The sequence below is a fragment of the Antechinus flavipes genome, chromosome 4 (assembly GCF_016432865.1).
Source record: "Antechinus flavipes isolate AdamAnt ecotype Samford, QLD, Australia chromosome 4, AdamAnt_v2, whole genome shotgun sequence".
Taxonomy (NCBI): Eukaryota; Metazoa; Chordata; class Mammalia; order Dasyuromorphia; family Dasyuridae; genus Antechinus; species Antechinus flavipes.
The window spans coordinates 388,744,043-388,766,088 of NC_067401.1; the positions used below are offsets into that span (position 1 = coordinate 388,744,043).

The 22,046-nt window shown below is 34.6% G+C and overlaps 1 protein-coding gene across 6 annotated transcripts in view; it reads right to left on the bottom strand.

Moving 5' to 3' along the window:
• Positions 1–1,781: 1,781 nt before the first annotated feature.
• The window catches only part of CAMSAP2 (calmodulin regulated spectrin associated protein family member 2), a 142,290-nt gene continuing 122,025 nt past the window's right edge, over positions 1,782–22,046 (bottom strand). For 2 of the 6 annotated variants that reach the window (XM_051998680.1, XM_051998682.1), the window contains 6 exons: positions 21,136–21,272; positions 20,472–20,692; positions 18,901–19,000; positions 13,617–13,732; positions 5,682–5,800; positions 1,782–4,773 (listed from right to left, as the gene is read on the bottom strand). In XM_051998680.1, the coding sequence (XP_051854640.1) occupies positions 4,468–4,773; positions 5,682–5,800; positions 13,617–13,732; positions 18,901–19,000; positions 20,472–20,692; positions 21,136–21,272 (999 nt within the window). In that variant the 3' untranslated portion in view covers positions 1,782–4,467. Of the gene's footprint in view, positions 4,774–5,681; positions 5,801–13,616; positions 13,733–14,434; positions 14,592–18,900; positions 19,001–20,471; positions 20,693–21,135; positions 21,273–22,046 lie in introns of those variants that run through there. The other 4 variants (XM_051998681.1, XM_051998683.1, XM_051998684.1 and 1 more) reach the window with 3 other exon arrangements.

Consider the following 22,046-nt stretch of genomic DNA (forward strand, 5'->3'; position numbering starts at 1 on the left):
CAGATTGCCCAAGGTAGGAATTTGAAATTTGACTACGTCCTTGTGTAGTTCATTTGCCCTTGATTCTAGCCCAAGTAGTTTTTTCCCCAAGTGCCATTAAATTTTCTCCGGAGTTCATGGGAGGATCCATGCCTCTCTCCTTGGTGCTGGGGCTCAGGGCTTTTTGTGCCCTCGTTTTCCTGTTTAATTTCCTGAGCGACGATCTCAATGAAAGTTGAACTGAAGGGTCAGTTCTCTCTCTCATGCTTTTATGGACCGTGCCTCTTTTGCAATAGATGGGGGGGGGGGGGGGAAGCTGCAAAAACAAAATAAGACTGCATTGTGCTGAGAATAGTGAAGCACCTGCTTCTGAAAAAAAGTAATGCGGAATCTATGAAAGCTTTAAAGACTACATGGTCAGTAAAGTTTGCATTCCTATAACATCTTTATCTTTAAAGCATCCACACATACGGACATAAAACACACACATTCCTTTTATTTATAATTTTTTGACTAGACTTGTGAGTTCGTGGCATGTAGGAAGCTGCCAATGAGCAACCTCCTCTAACAATTCAATTGACGCTTTCTCCACAATTTAGTTTTGACTTGACAAAGTTTCCTGGACTTGACTGCGCAATCTGCCTCTATCTGTAATCAGTTGCCAAGTTTGACTAATTCTGCTTCTGCAGTATCTCTCTTCTCCACATCCCTCTCTGCCTCACTTAGCATCACCCTTACTCAGTTTCCTAACTGGTCTCCCTGCCTCAAGGCTCTCCCTCTGTCATGGCCATAAAAGTGATTTTCTTCAAGTGCAGTTCTAGCACCTACACTGCTTTAACCATCTTTTGGATTACAGGAATTCTGATGAAAGATCCTTTGGCGGTTGGCTCTCACTTACCTTTCCAACCTTATACATGACATTATTCATTTTCATTAACTCTTGTCCAGCCAGACTGACTGATTTGCTATTCCCCCAACCAATCAATTCTGCTGTATCTATCTCTGTGCCTTTGCTCTGGCTGCCCCCTTAATTTCAAATACTTTCTTATGATATACACTGTGTTTCTTAGAATCTCTAAATTCCTTCACAGCTCTGTATTCAATGTAAGCACAAAAGACAATACAAAATTAATACAAGACACTTTTGTGATAGACAGGGGTTGGGGGAAGGAGTTGGCCAAAAGTTGGAGAAATCAGAAAAGTATTTCCTTCAATAGAATTTAAACTCATTGAAAGCAGGCATTATTTAATGCTAATCTTTCCAACTTGCATATACACTAAGCTTAGAACCAATAAAGCATTTGGTAAATCCTTATGTTTAGGGGAAAGTGCATCATTTGAGTCAGATAGCTCATGTTTTATTTTTTGATCTCTTATTTGTTACCTGAATGATGCTGGGCTGATTACCTGTTTTTGAGTCCTTTGTTTCCTCGTCTTAAAATGAAATAAAGCAATTCTCATCTCCTTTCTTAATTGTAAAAAAATCGTTAAATTAACGATTTAAACTAAGTTCACAGCTAATGGAAATAGACTGATGGAAAAGTGAATGTAATTACAGGAAATCTGATTTTATAGCATTGTTCAAATGATGTCAAACTACTCCAATATATTTTTCTTTTACATTACTAAGAGATGTTCTTCACGGAGGATTTGAAAACCTGGCCTTTAAGTATATATATAACCACCAAAGAAATCTAGAATTCAATCTTTTGAGCAAACTGATTTGCAAAAATGCAAAGAGTCAAATCACAGAAAGGATATGCCTTCCCCTCCCTTTTTAACGCAAGACAAATAATGAATCATTTGGTGCCATGCTTTTATTCAAAGGAAAGCAGGGGAGGGAATACACTATACCAGGAAATGAACAATATGACAATATTTTACAGCACAGCATCTGAAAAAAAAGTTGGAAATAATGCTTCAAAGTGGATAGATAAATCACACCATACACAGCATACATTGCTCAACAGTGTCCATGAAACCATAATTAAATTATTTGATTTTGGCTTTAAACAGTCAAACAAGAAGAGCTGTAACATTAAAATCAAAATCCAAACAAAGCAAGAGAAACTGAAAATATTCCATAATGGAAGTAACAGAATTGAACATCTTTGCATTGTTTGGCAGATTTTAATCATACCAATCATAGTCATAATAGAAATCTGACCCTTGCTGATGAAAGCACAAGTGTGTTCCAACAAAGTCAATGATAAATCCCCGGTCTTTACAAAAAGCATCATTTTCCTTTAAAAAAATTTTTTTTTCCACATGGCTCAAAGTAAAGCCGTAACATGATTAGAAAATTTGCAGTTTTAAAAAGGAAAAGTCCCAAACTCTTCCTGTATCAATAAAGAAAATTTTTTACTGAGAGCAATGAACTTGTGAAAATATTCACATTCTGCCTTTAGACACTGCACAAATTACAGTTCAACTGTTAGACAATTAGACTCCAGGATACACTGTGTCACATGTGGTATCAATTATTTAAAGGGTTCCTTCTAAAATTATGAATCAAATTTTTTGTTTAGAAAATATTTAGGCAAACTTTATCCGGAGACTGAATCATTTAGCAATTACAAAAAGCAAATGTAATAACTAAACTCTTCTCAATTCTTAATAAATGATCCCTATTATTCATCACATTCTGGTTTAAATTTTTTTCATTTTTACTATGACCTTTCTGAAATGTTTATTTTAAAATCACTTCATTGTAATCAAGGACACTGTTGTCTAACAGGCACATTTTGTGCAACTTTACTCCATCTTTTTTAATATTTATATATTATATACACAATATGTATATGCTTAAAATATGAGTTACATATCCTGGTCTCTTACATGCAAACAGTAGATCACAAGTAGTTTTGAGCTACACATACATTTTGCACAGATATTGGAAATTCTATGGATTTTTTTTTTTTTACAGTTTTAACAAATATACATAAATATAAGAACATAAATTACAGTAAAATATTGACAGCACTTCTGAGAAAATGTTGATAACTCAGATGCATTGATGCCTAAGGCCTTATAATAATTAAAAAAGTATGGTTCAGGGACATCTCATTCCTATCCTTTTTTTTTTTTTTTAATAAGTAAATAAAGTACATCATATGCGACCTTATCTTTAAGCAACTCAACAAGAGAAATGTTTCTTTTTAGTCACTCTAATTCCCATGAAAGAAAACACATGCCCGCCTTTCATTGGCAGCGCGATCCTGCCTTTTCTCTAAATTTGATACAGTTGTCACAACACTGAACATGACAGGGTCACATAATCATTCAAGTCCTTTCCTGAGAATGAATTTTTTTCCCCAAGTAACACTCTGGTAAGCATTATTAAAGAAATCAAATCTTATATAGAGAAGGGTTTCAAGTTTGTACTCAATCTAAATAATTCTATTTGAAAACAATTTAAAATGGAAAAATGTCCAAGCTAAGCAAAGAAAAAATAGAATTAGAAATTGTTTTGAAATAAAAATGCAGCCCTTTGTCCATATTTTTAAAAAAGATTTCTAAGTATAGTTTTTATACTGCTTATAAATATAATGAAAAAAGCTCTTGAAGACAACAGATGACTGGACATTAGACGAAAAGACTATTCTCAAAATGTCATTCATTTCTGCAAGATTATAAAGTGATTTACTTTACAAGTGAGCCAGTCTTTTTATTAAAAGAAAGTCTACATCATTCTGAGTTGAGCAGAGCTGATGTGGATACAGCATACATAGATTTAATTCTTTACAGTTATTTATCTAAACCCGAAAAGACAAATCTTAGCAGCTCTATAAAAACACTTCCTCCTTTTCCTAAAGAAATGTTAATACTTGTGTGAATAATAAATACAGACTGTAAATACTTAGTGTAACAGCTTTTGAAACTGCTATGACATCATTAAAACTTGAGGGTTTTTGCAAAATGAAATCTAGTGTTTTTTTTTCGCAGCATCATTAAGAAAGGTGCAAATTACCCCTTAAGATGTGTTTCATTTAATCTCAGTCTCCATATATAACAAAATTCAAATGGAGTTTAAGAATAAGACCAAAAGTTTCTTTAGTAGAGGAAAAATTAGCAAAATAAACCATTTGAAGACAAGAACATACATTAAAAGGTAAAAAACGTAACAAACACAAAAATCCATAATTTCAACCATATTTTCAACCTTAAGTCCAGCTACTAAGAAGAACATTCAGTGCTTGTGTATCAAAACCTTATCTCGTGCAGATGTACCCTCTATTACCACATACACATCTCCATATGTAAATCAGAACATTCCCATGATCACTTGAACTTATCACCAAAACGACAATCTTCTCTGTTTCCAAATACTGCAGTTTACATTCCAGTTGTGCATGACATCAACAGAGCTTAGTGTCCAGTTTTAAGTAATAAAAGTCTTGTTGGCAACCAAAAACTTATCTTTGATAGGCAAGAAGATGAAGTGCAAATATATCACAAGTGTTCTGAAGCAAATATTTTCCCCAACTACTATGCCTTAGTGGTTAACAGTTTCTTGGGTGTTACTGGTCTTTTGGACTGCCACAAATGACTGTGAATGGTAATCGCATCCACACTGGCAGACATGGTCTTAGCAGGTATGTGGCTAAATTGCTTTCTGTCAGAGTTATATTTATACAGCCCTTCTATCATTTTTTTAGTGATAGATTTAGGGCCAATTCCAGCCAGTTTATTGATTTCTTCCGTTTCTGGGCAGTAGGTATATAAAGACCTAAACTGGCAGCCTGAATCCCGGAACAAGATCAAGAAGTTGTTGGCATCAGACTTCTCCATTTCCTTTAGAATAAAGAATAAAAACAACACATAGTTATGCTCTGAGTCACTATCTACCTTCTAAAAATACCTAGTACAAATAAAAAATAAGGGCTTATTTGTAATAAAAAGGACAAAGCTGAAAATGTCTTGTAAAATTAGAAATAAATGTTAGAGATAGGTATACTTAAAATGCAAAAATCCTATATGTCCTATGTAAACATTACAATTTCACAGGAAATTCTGCAATGATTGCTACCTAAAATATTTATTCCCTTTGTATTAACTTTCCTATCATTACAGAGTGTGCTATATCTTAATTTCAGAAGGGAAAGTTATGCTCTCCATGAAACACTTTGTACCTCTGGGCTTCAATACTGTACGAAAATCTCAAATTCAGTTTGGATGTTCTTTTCACTGACAATGAATACAACCCTTCTAATACCTTGAAAGAGTCTTCACAGATTACTGTGGGCCCCCAAACCTATCACTTGGAGGGCCAACCTGTTAGTAAGTCTCTCTAAACGTAGCTAGGTTGGTCCTCGACAAGAGGGGTGTATCTTCTAGTTTTCTAGAATCTCATTTTGGCTGAAACCGATTCAATTTTGTAATTAAGATGCATAATTATGCATCTTTTATAGATGCCTGCTGCCAATAATACTTAATGTTTGCAAAGCACTTGACACATTTTATGTCATTTGATTCTCAGAATAACTCTAGGGGATAGGTGCAATTTTATTACCATTTTACAGCTGGAAAAAACTGAGGCAGAACATGTTGAAGACAGGAACTGAACTCCTGATTTCTATCCCAGTGTTCTCTCTACTACCCCCCACCTGTTTCTGATTTCAAGAAGACTTAATCTAATAAAGACTATTGTATAATTTAATCACTACTTTAAAAAGAATCATTGTATTTAAAACATATCTTACCTCCAGTATTTTTTTCTTCTGGCCTTCATTTACTTTTCCAGCCAAGCAGCAATGAGCTAGCGCATTTTGTATTATATGCTTATTGGATTTTGCACTGGGTTCTTTGAAGAGCTTTGGTCCTATAAAAAAGATATTTTTAAAAACTTAAAAATTTCCAAAAGGATAGTTTTTTTTTTTTTTCCACACCAGAATAGTCACTATTTTTAAAGTGGCACAACTGCCACTATGTTAGTGAGTATCAGAATTATGTTCTATGTCAGGAACTCCTGAAGCTTTGAATACATTTCTGAAGTTAATGAATACAACATAATTCCCATTCAAGGGATCAACCTATTGTCTAGTCTTCTCTAAAGGGCTCATTTAAGATTCTGCTTGAAACCACAGAGAAGGGAAATTCAATGATGAGTGGTTCAAGTCTTGGTTATTTCTATCTCTTATTAAAAAATAAATTATAAAGCTTACGATATTATCAAATACTTGGCAATCAAATTAAAAAATTAAAACTATACTTTCAAAAAACTCCTTAAACCCCAAACTATTGATGATCTGATTTTTTTTTTATGATAACATTTTCTTCTGTTCCTTTTTTATCTCTTTTTTTACTTTTGAGTTAAAAACACAAATGTACATTCTGGTTTTGCTCCTTAGCAATTATGTGATCTGAACATACTGCCTAAGCTTTCTGTTCTTCAGTTTTCTCATCCTCAAAATGAGGGGGGTTGGGTTAAAATGATTTATGAGGTCTCTTTCAAGTATAAATTTATACTGTTAGGATACTTTATGTTCTAATTCTAGTCCCTCACCCATTTTGCAAAATGTCTTTCATTAATTTTATTTTTTTATATTTGTCATATTTTCCAAATTCAATAAAATTCTATACTTCATTAAAATATTACAATTATTTCAAACTTGCCACAATCACCGGAGGTAGATTCTTTTTTTCCCTCAAATACAAATTGATTTGAAAATTATTTTAAAAATCTCAAGGGGTTTCAGAGGTCATTCAGCACAGCCCATTCCTGCACAAGAATTTCTTTCATAGCCCATCTGAACAGTAGTTATTTATCCCCTTGCTTCTGCCTGACAAGTCTCTAGAGTGAGGGAGTTAACTACCTTTCCTTATAATTATAAAACAAACCATTCCAACTTAGTATAATAGCACTGAGTTCTAACACTTATCTTTACATTAAGTTTAAATTTGTTACTTTGTAATTTTAACCCTTTGGGCTCTTAATTGAGTTCAATTTTTAAGCTCTTTGCTCTTAATTTTGAGCTTTTAATTCTCTTTTTCAAGACTAAGCAAAACATGTTTATTTTCTCATCTATGTTCTAGCCTTTCAAATATTGGAGGCCAACTAGCATGTCCACTTCCCCACTCACCTAAGTCTTCCTTTTCTAGGCCAAACATTCATAATTTCTTTAGTTTATTCTCATAAGTACGGACACGTGACACTTTACAATGCTAAATGCCTGCCCCTGGACATTTTCCAGATTATCAATGTCCTGCCTGAAATATGGCACCCAGAACAGAACACAATTATTCCAGACATGGTCTGATGAAGGTAAGGTACAGAGGGACCATCACTTTTCAAGTCCTAGAGAGCACTATGTTTCTCTTGCTGTCATCTAAGCAGACTAAAATGGCTACCTCATACTGAGCATGCAGGCTACTAAAACTCAGATCTTTTTTAGATGCACTAACATTGAGTCATGTCTTTCCCAACTTGAAATTACAAAGCTGACTTTTTGAATACAAGCATAAAACTTTACTTCAGAAAAGAGGACAAGCACTAACTGCTTCAGAAAGTGCTTCTATGCATTAACCAATCATTTCTCGTCTATTGAGATAAAATCAATTTCATTTTTGCATATAATTCTATTTGACATTTATTCATCTAAGATATACTAACTCTTTTCTCCACTTTCTGGACTTTTCTACCTTTTCACCCTGGAGATGTCTCTACCCCTTTTCCTTGATGGTGAGTTCTTATCTGGTCCATCATTTCATTAAATGCCCAGACCATTCAGGCTCCCTTTTCTTCTAGATCCACTCCTTATTCCGCAAATTTTCCCATTCCTTCCATAGCAGACTTCTCATCCTAGAAATATTTCTCTGCTCCTTCCCCCCAATCTAGTTCTCTTTGAAATATTATCTTTCCCCATTACAAGTAAAACTATTTGAGGGGAAGATTTTTTTTTCTTGGCCTGTATGAGTATTCTCAGCACCCAGCAAGTGTCTGGTTCCATTATTAATCATTTAATAAATGCTTATCTATCTATCTGTCTGTATAGCTATCTGTTTGTCTGTCTGTTAGATAGCTTAGCCTAAGATTTCTGGATGCCTGAGCACTTGTTAACACTTTTATCTATTTTTTTTTAAATTTCTTAATCCCAAATCTAATTTTCACTATCTTCTATGAAATAATCACTTATCATGCGCCTATTGAATTAATTTGAAGAACCTTGTCTAGCTCTTTTCATAATTTCTCATCATTTTATCAAATGTAACATATACTGGCATGTAAAGTACAAAATATGAAGATAACTACGCCTGCAATTCTTTTTTAAACCAGGCATTGTTCAAGAAATCTTTTTTTTTTTTTTCATTTCCCCATATAGACTTGCATATTTTAGTCATGTCAACATTATCTCCCTTCAAGTATTGTGGTATTATGGCAGTAAATGTGTTATCTTAAAATTTCTGCCTTTGTAAATTTACTTAGGGTCATAATAAGACATTCTTAGCAATGGCACAGATGGGTATGTTTTGCTTAAAGGGAAGGAGGGAAAAAAAAGAAATGAAAAAGCAACTTTCTATAAAACACCTTTTTAAATGCACAGAAAAAATATGTGAAAGAGAGCAATATTGTTACTATCTTGTTAAACTAGTATTATATGTGTCTTAACTAATAGAAATTCCATTTCTTATATAATCATCTTCTCTATTCTCAAAGTTTTAAGCTTTAATTTTGTTGTTGTTCAGTTGTTCATCAAACATGTTTGATTCTTCATAATCCTATTTGAAGTTTTCTTGACAGAAATACAGGAGTAGTTTGCCATTTTCTTTCTCCAACTCATCAGATAAATGAGTAACTGAGTTAAACAGGATTAAGTGACCTGCCCTGGGTCACACAGCTAATAAGTGTCTGAGGCCACATCTGAATTCAGGAAGATGAGTCTTCTCCAGCCCAGTGTTCTATCCATAGCACCAGTTAGCAACCCTTTTAAACTTTAATAATCAAAATTTAAGTGATTTTATCAGCTTCCATGAATTCAACTGTCATCTCTATACAAATGAGTCAAATCTTGAGACCTAAATCCTATTTTGAAATGTGTTTGTTGATGATTAATTTCATGATAAATTAAAAAAACTTGCCAGTAACTTTAAACTAATCAATTTCTATGACTATTCAATGTGTATCTGGGTAAAAAGGGTATTCTTTCAGTTTCTACAAGATTCTATTTAAGTCTATAACTTTCCTCCTTTTCTTTTTTTTCATATTTTGAGATGAAGTTTTCAACAATCATGCATTCATTAAGTGTCTACTATGTGACAAGCACTGGAGCCAGACACAGAAAAAAGATTTTACCCCTAAAGTGAAATGTAATACGTTGATCAGGTAATTGAGTGAAGCATATATGCAAAATAAAAATACAATTATGTGGGAGAAAATGGCTTATATTAAAAGCCTATATTTGTCTTAAAGAGAGCTAGATTCCTTCCTTCTTCCAAAAGAAAGAGTTGAGTAGTGAGAGAATTCCAGGCAGAGGGATCAGCCTGTATAAAGTCACAAACAGAATGGTAGATGGAACATACTAATCAGGGAATATGAAAATTGAACATTTAAATTTGGTTGGAATACACAGCACAAGGAAAGCGTAATAAAAGTTGCCCCATGAGTCTTGGTGCAGTTTTAAGGTTTAAAAGCTAAAGCGTAAATGATTTTATCAGCTTCCATGAATTCAATGCTCATCCTACATAAATGATTTTTAAATATAAACATCCAATCCTAAACTTTCTCTTGTGCCCTAGTCTCTCTCATTTTTAACTTCCTGCTTGACATCTTTCCTAGATGTCCCAAAGGCATTTCAAACTCAATCTGTATAAAACAGAATTCATTACCCACTCTTCCTCCTCCCCATCAAGCTCAGGCCTCTTCTTAAATTTAATAATGCAAAACTATACTAAAACTTCTGGGACATCTTTGTCATCTTAAAAGGGAGACTGAAGCCAGCCCATGAAGGGATTTATATGCCAAAGGAGTTCATATCTTCCTCTAAAGGCAATAGGAAGCCACTGCAGTTTCTTAAATAGATCAATAACTAGGTAAGACAAGTATGTTGGGGATAGATCAGAGGCAGGGAGGCCAATTCAGAGACTATTGTTATAGCACAAGGAAAAGATGATGAGAATCTGGACCAGGTTATGATAGGAGAAAAAGAAGGAGTTGCAGGAGAATGGAAGTGACAAGTGACAAGCCTTGGCATCTGATCCCACCCCAGAGGTACTAAGTGAAGACCGGAGAGTGACTCCTAGGCTGTGAAGCAGCTTAGCACTTTCCACACAGCTAAGCTAGGGAAAGGGCAAGGTTTAAGGGGGAAAACTATGAGTTCTGTTTTCTACACATTGAGGTTGAGATGTCTAGGGGTTACCTAGGGGAGATGCCCAACAAGAAACTAGAGATGAGGGACAAAAGCACAAGAGAAAGCTTCAGAGTTGGGAATTAGCCTTAGCTCACTTGTAAAGACATAACCAATGAATCCTGGGAAACCTCTAAAATCACTGAGACAAAGGATGAAGAAAGGAGTAAAGAGGGTTAAGTAGAACTCTGCAATACACCCACATGCTGGGGCAAGGACTGGTCTGAAAGGAAGACTATCACCTTATGTAATACGTTGTTCTTTTTTTTCCTTCTCTTTTTTTCTTTTTTTTGATTTCGTTTGAGTCTTGAAATCTCATTGAGTCATTCACTTCCATTTGTTCAATTCTAATTTTTAGTAAATTATTTTCTTGCTTTTTCACTTTTTGCATTTGGTCAATTGAACTTGTAAATGAATTTTGCTCATGGGATTTTTTTTTTCCAATTCATCAGTTCTTTTTTTTTTTTTTTTTTAAAGGAGTTATTCTCTTTGGACAATTTCTGTGTTTTCTTTTCCAGCTAATATATCCCTTTGGGGCTTCATCTGGAGTTGATTTGTATTTAAGAACCTCAGAATTTGAGGTTCGGTCTTTTCTCTCTCCATAAAAGCTCTCTCCGGTAAGAGTTCTTTTTGGGGTTTTTGTTTGCTCTTAAGGAAAGGGGACATCTGCTTTAATTTGCCCTGAGGCAGGTCTGCTGATGGACTTCAGTGCTGAGTAATCCCTGTTAGGTCCCCATTCTTCCAGGGCTCAGTGGTTTACAATTTGCTGCCTTTTCTAGTAAATCTGCCAATCCACTTGCTTGCAACCAGGACAGAGTAGTCTAAGAAGCTCACTGAAGATTCCCAGGTATGTGGAAGCTGCAACACACTGACTTCCACCCCAGCTCCTTGCCCCAGTCTCCCTATGCTGCAGTTTGGGCTCAGCAGACTGTCCCCCTGCCTGTTTGAAACAGACCAGTTCTGAAGTTCTTCCAAGGTACCTTTTCCTGGGAAGGTGTTGTACTCCAGACATTTGTGGGTTCTATGATTCCAGAACCAATTTAGAGGCTTAATCTGCTGTTGATTTGAGAGGTCAGAGGTGGTCACAGAAATGTTTTTTCTCCATCGTCTTGGCACCACCCCTGAATTTTCTTTTCCAAAGCTCTCATTTCCTTTCCCCACTTTTCTTCTAAGTCTCTATTAAGATCCTTTTTGAATTCTTCCAAGAAAACCTTTAGTGTCCTTAGTATTTGAGGTCTCCTCTGTCTCCATAAAAGCTATGAGGGCTCTCTTTTTTTTTTTTAATAGCTTTTTATTTACAAGATATATGCATAGATAATTTTACAACATTGACAATTGCCAAACCTTTTGTTCCAATTTTTCCCCTCCTTTCCCTCCCCTCCTCCCCCGATGGCAGGTTGACCAATACATGTTAAATAAAGTATAAATTAAATACAATATTAGTATACATATCCAATATTAATATACATGTCCAAACAGTTATTTTGCTGTTTAAAAAGAATTGGACTTTGAAATAGTATACAATTAGCCTGTGAAGGAAATCAAAAATGCAGGCAGAAAAAGGTAGAGGGATTGGGAGTTCTATGTAGTGGTTCATAGTCATCTCCCAGAGTTCTTTCGCTGGGTGTAGCTGGTTCAGTTCATGACTGCTCTATTGGAACTGATTTGGTTCATCTCATTGTTGAAGAGGGCCACGGCCATCAGAATTGATCAACATATAGTATTGTTGTTGAAGTATATAATGATCTCCTGGTCCTGCTCATTTCACTCAGCATCAGTTCATGTAAGTCTCTCCAGGCCTTTCTGAAATCATCCTGCTGGTCATTTCTTACAGAACAATAATATTCCATAATATTCATATACCACAATTTATTCAGCCATTCTCTAATTGATGGGCATCTACTCAGTTTCCAGTTTCTGGACACTACAAAAAGGGCTGCCACAAATATTCTTGCACATACAGGTCCCTTTCCCTTCTTTAAAATCTCTTTGGGATATAAGCCCAGTAACAACACTTCTGGGTCAAAGGGTACACACACAGTTTGATAATTTTTTGAGCATAGTTCCAAATTGCTCTCCAGAATGGCTGGATGTATTCACAATTCCACCAACAATGTATCGGTGTCAGTCAGGGCTCTTTTTGCCTTTTCCTCTACTTTTTAAAGGTTGAGGTCTGCTCTTAGAGCAAAGGGGAGATTGTCCCAAGCTTGCTCTACAGGGCAACAGGGTATTTTACTCTATCCTGGGGCTGTGCTGCTGGCTTCCTTTCCATGCTGGGTGAGCATGGCCAAGTCCCACATTATATTGGGGTTCAAGGGCTCACTATTTGTCCTCTGTGGTTGTATTGGAGGTCTCACAACTAATCTACTGATCAGTAGGATCAGCTTGTGAACTGGACAGAGTAGCCAATGCTACTGTATTTTGGCTAAGAGCCTTTCACTAAATTCCCTCGGCAAGTGGAGGGCTTTCTGCCCTGGGCCTCTCTGAGCTGCACCTGTGCTGGGTCAAGTACCTCTTGCTTAAATGAGACAGATCTTTAATGAAGTTCTTCCAAAATATCTTCTGGAAATTTGTTGCAGTCCAAATATTTGTTTTGTCACCCCAAAACTCATTCAGACACTTGATCTGGTATTGATTCTGAGGGAAGTCAGGAAGAACTCAGGCAAAGACTTGTTTATTCTCTGCCACCATGGCTCCACTCCTTTCTCAGTGCTTTTGGTTTAAATTTGAGTAAGCTAGATACCATCATTTGAATTAGAGGTAATTAAATTTTAGTCTACTGTTTTAATTTAAATTTGGGTACATCTTTGTATGTGTTTCTGTGGAAAACATTGCTTTAGTCTTTTAAAAAAAACCATTTTTGCACTGTCAAATTTTTACTTTAAAGTTGTTTTTGCATTTCTAAAATTGGCCACCTTTCTTCTATGCCTGTCTGCCTCCCTAATCAATTCAATGGAGATCTAGCATACCTTAAACTAGAGCTTCTTATCAAAACTCTTGGGGTTTTACATTCTAACTCAAATTTTTAGAAGTCATGCTCTACATGGGTCTGTCCAATAAAAAACTGGACAGATAAAATTAAAAAAAAAAAAACCAACAACAAACCACCAAACCAACAACACTTTGGCACCCTACACTATAGTCAGCCTAAACTTGTGAGATACTTGTAAAGGTAAAAGAGAATCGATCCAGAGCCTAAAATTTTTTTCTAAAAACAAAAACAAAAACAAAAACAAATTTATTCTAATAAATATTTCAAATTCAAGTATTTCCCTAAAAACAACATAAACTTACCTGTATACTCTGTCCCAGATGCTACTGAAGAGGTTGTAGATGCATTTTCCCAGTCTTTTTCACCATTTCGGCTACCACAGCGACTTGGAGATAAGAAGCCCTCAACAGACTCTGACCTAAAGAGACAAAATAGTTTGTATATCTCAAACTAAGAATATTTCAAGGGAAATGAATAAGAAATAAATTACAGAGGATGACAATGTGAAATAGGATAACTTCTGTTTTTTTAATGGACTATGGTTACATCATAGTCACATTTTTTAAAATTTCATTTTCAGTTCTCTTCACTCCCTCTTCTCCCACTAATTAGAAAGTAAGAAATACAAAGTCCATTAAAATATGTATAGCTGTGTATAACAATCATGCATTAACAGTGATTTAGCAATCACATCTGCCAGTTCCTTCACTTTCTGCAGATATAGCTCATCTGGTCTTAGTTATTGGAATTCATCAAAGGCAGCTTACTTCTATTCTCTCTACTTTACATGTGTATCAACTCTCCCTTCACCGTTTTCATTAGGATCTTTCTGGGTTAAAAATTTTTTTCTGCGGCAGCTAGTTGGTATAATGGATCAAGCACCAGCCCTGAAGTCAGGAGAACCTGAGTTCAAATCTAGCCTCACACACTTAACACTTCCTGGCTGTGTGACTGTGGGTAATTCACTTAACCTCAGTTGCCTCAGTAAAAAAAAAATAATAATAAACAAATTTCCACTGGAAGGAAAAATGGAAGGGCTGAGCCGGAATTCTCATTCTCTGTCCTGAGTTATAACTGTAACATTTACTGTAAGTATTATTCTTACCTTTTCTTTGATACCCTTCCCCCAATGTAGCTTTAAAAAATACCCCTTTTTTATTCTTCTTCATTTTCCTTGCCATCCTCAGCTCAAAAAGACCTTTAGCATGAGAGACAATATTCTAGGGCTTCTGTATTCCCAGAATTAGCTGCTCTTAACTTTTGTCTTGTAATCATGTCTTCAAAAAAAAAAATCCAGGTTGGTTATTTAATTCCCTGTGAATTCATAACAATCTCTTTATAACAATACTCCATTTTCTTCCTCACTGGAATTGTTTTTCTTTTTGTCTTCAGAATTTCATTTCTGAGAGCCTCTCATGTTACCTTGTAAAATTTCAACCCATGGGATACTAATTTTTCTTTTCTTAACTCTCTGAAATCTTCCTTTTAAGAATCTGGGAAACATATAAGATTATGATCAATTTTTTTATTGCACATTTCGAGGTGAGGTGGTTCATTTTCCCTAAGGTTCTAATTCTTTCTTTCTTTCTTTTTTTTTTTTTTTAATAATTTTTTATTGATAGAACGCATGCCAGGGTAATTTTTTACAGCATTATCCCTTGCATTCACTTCTGTTCCGATTTTTCCCCTCCCTCCCTCCACCCCTTCCCCCAAATGGCAAGAGTCCTTTACATGTTGAATGGGTTGCAGTATATCCTAGATACAATATATGTGTGCAGAACCAAACAGTTTTCTTGTTGCACAGGGAGAACTGAATTCAGAAGGTAGGTTCTAATTCTTTCTAATGTAGCAACCAGTGTCCCCTTTGTGGATAAGAGTGAAATCCAGAAAAGTAGTTTCTCTCATTAGTTCTTTATCTTTTAAAGGATGAAACTATTATTATGATGTCAAGAAATTATTAGTGACTCTGCTTTAGGCAAAGAAAAGTGCCAGTACACATTCACATAATTGGAGTTCTCCCACTCCTCTATCACCACTACAATATGTCGTCTTCATGCCAGGTTTGTAATGTTTCTGAAACTCCTATAATCTATTTGCTACTTCTGACCCAGTGATCTATGGGTATACTCTGATGACAATATTGCTTCTTTCTATTTGTCATGATTTTTATACAAATGCTCTCCATATGAATCTGTTTTCTTAATTCTGTTCTCCTACCCTTTCCAAGAATACCTCCTTAAGGTATTTTCTGTCCTAGAATTGTAGGTCTAATCATGGATTTCATCCCACCAAGTCTCAGTGGTATGTACAAGGTTAAACTGGATTCTCTGTACTAGGACCTCTAGTTCACTTTGTTTCCTACCTGCACTTTGTATATTTGTGAAAATATCTTGGACCACAGATTTTACTTGCTAGCTCCTATAGATGTTCATCACCTATGGTGTATTTGAGTATTTCAATTTTTATTTTAATGAATATATTTAGATAGCTTTCTCCTTCCTTCTTTCTTTTCAGTTTCTAAAGTTCTTTTAAATTATATTTTCAAGACTTCAGACAAATACATTTTTATAAGCCTCTGTCAAGTATATACTCTCTCCTGGGACAGAAATCCATCATTTCTGTGTTTTTAAACCGCAGTCCAGAAACACGAATCCTATTTCAGACAACATGTTCTTACCTTTTCTTAATTTCCCAAATCTACTACTTCTTTCTCATATAAAAGTCCTAGCCTTTGATATACAGTAATGAAAACATTACTGCATTAGTAAAACATTAGTACCCTGCATAATCTATAAATATTTTCTATGACAACTGACCCAAATTAGAAGACTGCATAGGGGCCCAAAAGAGCTATATCACTAGCTAGTTAACAGCAAGGATGGTTCTTATTAGCTCCATACAGTAATACAAATCACATGTGGCAAGAAGCAGCATTATACATTGAGACTGGATATGGGTAACTTTACTTGGGGCTCAGAGTATTATTTACTGCAAATCAGGATCATTGATGTGGTCTGTTCTATAACCACGTCCAAGAATGAGTTGGGACAGACCAATGTGCTAATGAAGAACTGCATGCCATGCATCAATTATACACCATATTGATGGTGGGTAAGAGTTCCACAATGGCCTGCTCCTTGGTCAAAATAAGGAGGTAGAAACTGACTTCTGAAGAGAAAATTTTAAACAAGCAGCAAAGATTGAGAAGAAATATGAGGACCAGATGAAGAATGCTAAGATCAGTTTGCATCAAGGAGGGCAGTTTAAGGAAGGTAAACTTAGCTGGCATTAAGCCACTGGGCAGAGCAGATAACTCCTTTCTAAATGATGAAGAATTGTACCTACAGTAAAATTATTTATGCTGAACTATAGAACTCTTCTTAAGGAAGATCATAGCCAGAAAAGGAAAAATAAACTCATTTCGTGAGATTTAATGGTAAAAACAAATCCTCAAAATTGTTTATTTAAAAAAAAAAAAAAAAAGACAGCATACATGTCTTAAGGGATTCCATTTTTTGACTGAGACTTTCTAATCCTTAATATCACTTTCTAGATTCCTTTTGGCAATCTCATCTGCATCCACATGAAACCACCAAAAATAAGTGGTAATTATTATGCACAAGTATGGTACGGTTCTCTATACCATTAGGGATTCATGTCTAAGAGAGGAGACCTTTCTATTGTCCTCAGACTCACAAAGAGCTGCCTGACTCACTTTTGGCAGGGAGTCTTCAATAACCATTACTTGTCTCTTTGTCTTCTGCCCCTTATCTGATGATCGATCCCTCACCTGATGGCACCTGTGGCTCCCACTATGGTTCCCTGAGAACGAGCAGATGGTCCACAGCTCCCTCTTCAGGAATAGCTTCATATTTGTTACTACTACTAAGTATTTAGGAGTTTCTTCATTCTCCCAAGGTATATTCTACAACCCCTGGACCTTCTAGCATAGGTCAGGATTCCACTCTCCCTTTTCATATGCTTTTTCTGATTTGTTTTTACACAGAATTTCCTTTTGCATTTTTAAAAAAAGGAATACTTAATTCTCACTAACACTCGAGACAGGAGAACAGTATTCTTTGGGCCCCTTTATCTTCTCATAAAGATGACCAGCACACATTTTGGGTATGGTTTAAGGAAAAAAGAATACATAGCTGGGGGAGAGAGAGAAGCAGCGAAGTAGGTGTATTAAAGTACCTTAATGATTGTCAAAGGAAACAGTAATAAGACTAGTTTTGCCTGGATCAAAGGGCATAACCAAAAGTCAGGGATAGAAGGGAAACTTCTTAATATTCTGAGTTATCCCAAAGTAGAATTGTCTCCTTCAAGAGATAGAAAATTTCTAAGAGACCACAAAAAAGGAAAAAGGATCCACATGGGCAAAAATGTTTGTGGCAGCCCTTTTTGTAGTAGCAAGGAAATGGAAACTTGAGTGGAAGATCATGAGTTGGAGAATGGCTGAATAAGTTATGGTACATAAATGTAATGGAATATTATAATTGTTCTAAAATAAATGTTCAGCAGGATGATTTCAAAAAGATCTGGAGAGATTTATATGAATTGATGCTAAGTGAAATGAGCAGAACCAAGAGAACATTGTACATGGCAACAAGAAGATTATGTGATTATCAACTGTGACAGACTTAGCTATTCTCATCAATACGGGGATCCAAGACAGTTCCAACAGACTTGGGATGGAAAATGTCATCTGCATCCAGAGAGAACCATAGAGACTGAATACATATCAAAGCATACTATTTGCTTTTTTTTGTTTGTTTTTTGGATTTTTCTTTCTTGTGGTTTTTCCCTTTTGTTTTAATTTTTCTCTCACAAAATGACTAAAATGGAAATGTTTAAAATGATTGTATGTTTACAATCTATATTAGATTGCTTACAATCTTGGGAAAGGCAAAGATAAGGGAGGGAGAAAAAAAAATCTGGAACAAAAATCTTACCAAAAAGAGTGCTGAAAACTATCTTTACATATATTTGGAAAAATAAAATGCTACTGAGGAGGAAAAAAAGAGACCGTAGGTTTCTCTTCACTAAAAGTTTATAAGAAAAGGTGCTATGACCTTTTTTTTGGAGGGTGGGGTAAGTGGGTGAAGGGGTAGCATGGCTAAGATGGATTCTCAATATTATGAGGAACAATGGTATAAAGACTGAATTTAGGTAATAAATCAGTAGCAAACAAATGTAATTAGTCTATGAGAATAAGCCCAGAAAATAATTGGCACTACCAAAATAATTTCACTTTTCCTTTATCTTCCCCCACCCTGAAAAAAATGAAAATTTTATTTAACAAAATTTTAGTTTGTGACAATACATATAAAATATTTTCATAAACAGCAAAAAATGCTAACAATCTATGACCAGGAGGAAAGTCTTCTTAAAAAAAAAAAAAAAAAAAAAAAAGGAAAGTTAGTCTTAGATAAAACTATGGATATGATTTAAACGAGAAGTTACTTAATGAACACAAGTTCCATAACATTAAAATGGAGAAAATTGAAGATTTTTTTTTTATTATTTAGGGATAATTAGAAATAATGAATTATTTTCTAATAAAAATGCTAATGATTACTTTACCTTGGTGTTCTCTTGCCTGAATGCACACTCTCATTGTCTCCTGTGTTCAATGACGCCAAAGAAAGGCTAGAGACTGAAAAAATACGATAAATTCGTGACCCTAGATAAAAACAAAGTTAGAATTTTTAAACAGGCAAATAGCAAAGAGTCTGTTCATTAGATAACACCAGCATATGGAGATAAGAGTTTCAATAATAATTTTTTTTTCACTTAGTATTCATCTTAACATGTAATATGCTGCACGCATATATATATAGTTTGCAATTTTGTAACACGTGAATATGAGTAACACATAATTGATATATTCTGATAAATGTTATTTTGTTATTAAAATTTGCTATTTCCAGAGAAAGCAAGTTTTAAATTGATATATAAAAACAATAATCCTGTAAAGAAAGATTTTAATAAAAATAACCAAAAAAATCCAACTCTGCAAGTCGTAAAGTGTTTTCAGAAATCATTAGAGGTGGGAAAAAGCAGCTTTTTAACTACAGAAACTTTTTTTAGGCAATACTAAATATTTTCTTCACTAAAGTTCTGATGCCTCTTCATGACATGGAAGGTGTGCTCTTGCAAAGACTACTCTAGTTGGGCGTAAGTCTAGACAAGTTCTGACAAGAAGAAAAAGCTTTTGAATAGGGATACACTGATGGACTGTCTAACTGTCTGAGGACCAGCCCACCTCAATTCAGATTCTTAAAGTATAGAAAGTGGACTCAGAAAAACGAGAGCTCAAATCCAGCCTCAGACATGTGCTAGCCATATGACTTTGGGCAAGTCACTTAACATCTCATCTTCTGAAACTGAAAAGCAAAAGGGTTGGACTGAATGACCTTGAAATCCCTTTCAGCTCTCAATCTATAATCCTCTCATACTTGAAGTATTCACTATTTTTGCAATATTTTTTTCAACATAGATTATATTGAGGGTGGATTAAATGTAATCAATATGTAATTTTTCTGCATATAAACAACTTTTTTGCATGTGATTACTATTTCTGGGGATTTTTTAAAGTTTTTAAAATGACTGAGAGAATCTTGCCAAGTTTCCCAAAATATAAGACCATAAAAAGATAAGGATTTGGGGGAATAAGAAGTAACCATGCAGAAATGAAAGAGAAAAAACATTAATTCAAAAAATTAGAAATGAAGATATTCAGTTTCTATATTAAAGGAGCTTTTAAAGGACTTTTTACTTTACATTTCTTATTATGCTGAAATCCTTCTTGTCCATGTCATGTTTTCCAAATTATAATACATTCCTAAGTTTACAAGTGCAAGAATGGATTAGTAAACTGAAAATAATACAACAGTGGCAAAAGTACCACAAAAGGTTAGTGGGAATTTTTTCCATTCACATTTGTGTTGCTATATATATGCATGCAGACATAACATATTATTATTAATATAATCTTCATCTGATAAATTTTGGCTTTCCAATTAAGATGCATGCAGATATCTAAATTAGATTGATCAATTTAGTATAAGAAACTAATCAATGCAAGGTCAAGTTAGTATCTCAAACCAAGCTGGTGTTTTTATATGAACAGACTCTTTCTAACAAGGTGTTACCTGGTGGACCTTTGATTGGTGTTTTAGGTGATTCAATATGATCCCTGTGAATAGACTTTGGACGCTGCTTTTTCTGTTTTGCTACATGAGGGCGGGGCTTAATTATTGTATCCATATCTTCCATGAGTTTCAATTGTTTTCTTCTCATATATTCTTGTCTAATAAATTCTCTACGTGCTCTTTCATCTTCTTTCTTCTGGCGTTCTTCCTCAGTTTTCCGCCTATGAAATCAAATACAGTTAAATTCATCACATTATATATTGGCAAAATTTAAAGCAATATATGAAAGAGTGTGTTTATACAAAGCAAGTCAAAAGTAATTCTTAGGTATCAGAAGCATTTCAAAAACTATAGTTGTGTTCACAAATGATTTTCCTGAAATAACCATTAATTTAATTTCACCAACGATATACTCAATTATAGAATTTTCATTTTCTTTTAAAATGTACTTTTAGTTATTTTTAACCTCATATAAATATATTACTTCATTTTAGGGAAAATACAGTTTGAAGATACTCTGAAAACGAAAAAACATTCAGAAATTAATACGTTTTTCTGCAAGTAAAGCATAATACAGAATTAATAATCCTAGCACATGTAAAGTCTAATAATGAATACAAATGAATAAGGCATACTATTTTCCTATACGAAACAATTTGATTACCTTGTTTCTTCCTTCTTATGTTCTAATTCTGCTTCTAGCTGCTGTTTACGAAGTAAGGTTTCTCTTTCTCTCCTCAATCGTTTCTCCAACAGAGCTGCACGTTTCATTGCCATATCATTCTCTGCTTTTTGATCATCCTAACAATTGGGGGATTTAGAAGAAAGCAGATAAACAACCTCAGGTGACTGCACTCTAATTTTTGAATGTTTCACATCTGGTAGCAGCTACACTTCTAGTAGGAAATATGAACTATTTGTGCAACAGGTTGTTATGGAAAACTTATTCAAATTTACTAGCTATATTTCACATTAAGCAATGTAAGGTAATACACTACAAGATTAAATTTATATAAAAGTATATATAATACTACTGAATTTCACAATAATTCCTTCATTCATAAGGTCATGGATTTAGAACTGGAAGGAATCTCCTCTTTCACAGATAAGAAACTAAGGGTCAGAGAAGGTCAATAACTCATGTGGATTAACATCACTACAAAGATGGGAGACATGGGACTAGAACCCATGCTTACCTAATATTTTACTGTATGTGGACATTAGGTACTAGAAAAGAATCAATTTATGAAAGTATAAGTACAAAAAATATTTACAACAGCTCGTTTAGTGGTGTCAAAGAAATGGAAATTGAGGGGATGTCAATCAATTGAGGAATGGTTGAACAAGCTGCAGCATATATGCTTATAATGGAATATTATTTTTCTATCAAATATAAGTCAGACAACATGGAAAGACTTATATGAACTGATGCAAAATAAAGTGAGCAGAACCAGGAGAACGCTGTACACAGTAACAGCAACACAGAACAATGACTGTGAATGACTTTGCTATTCACAGTAACATAATGATCCAAGACAATTCTAAATGACTTAGATGAAAAATTCAGAACATTGA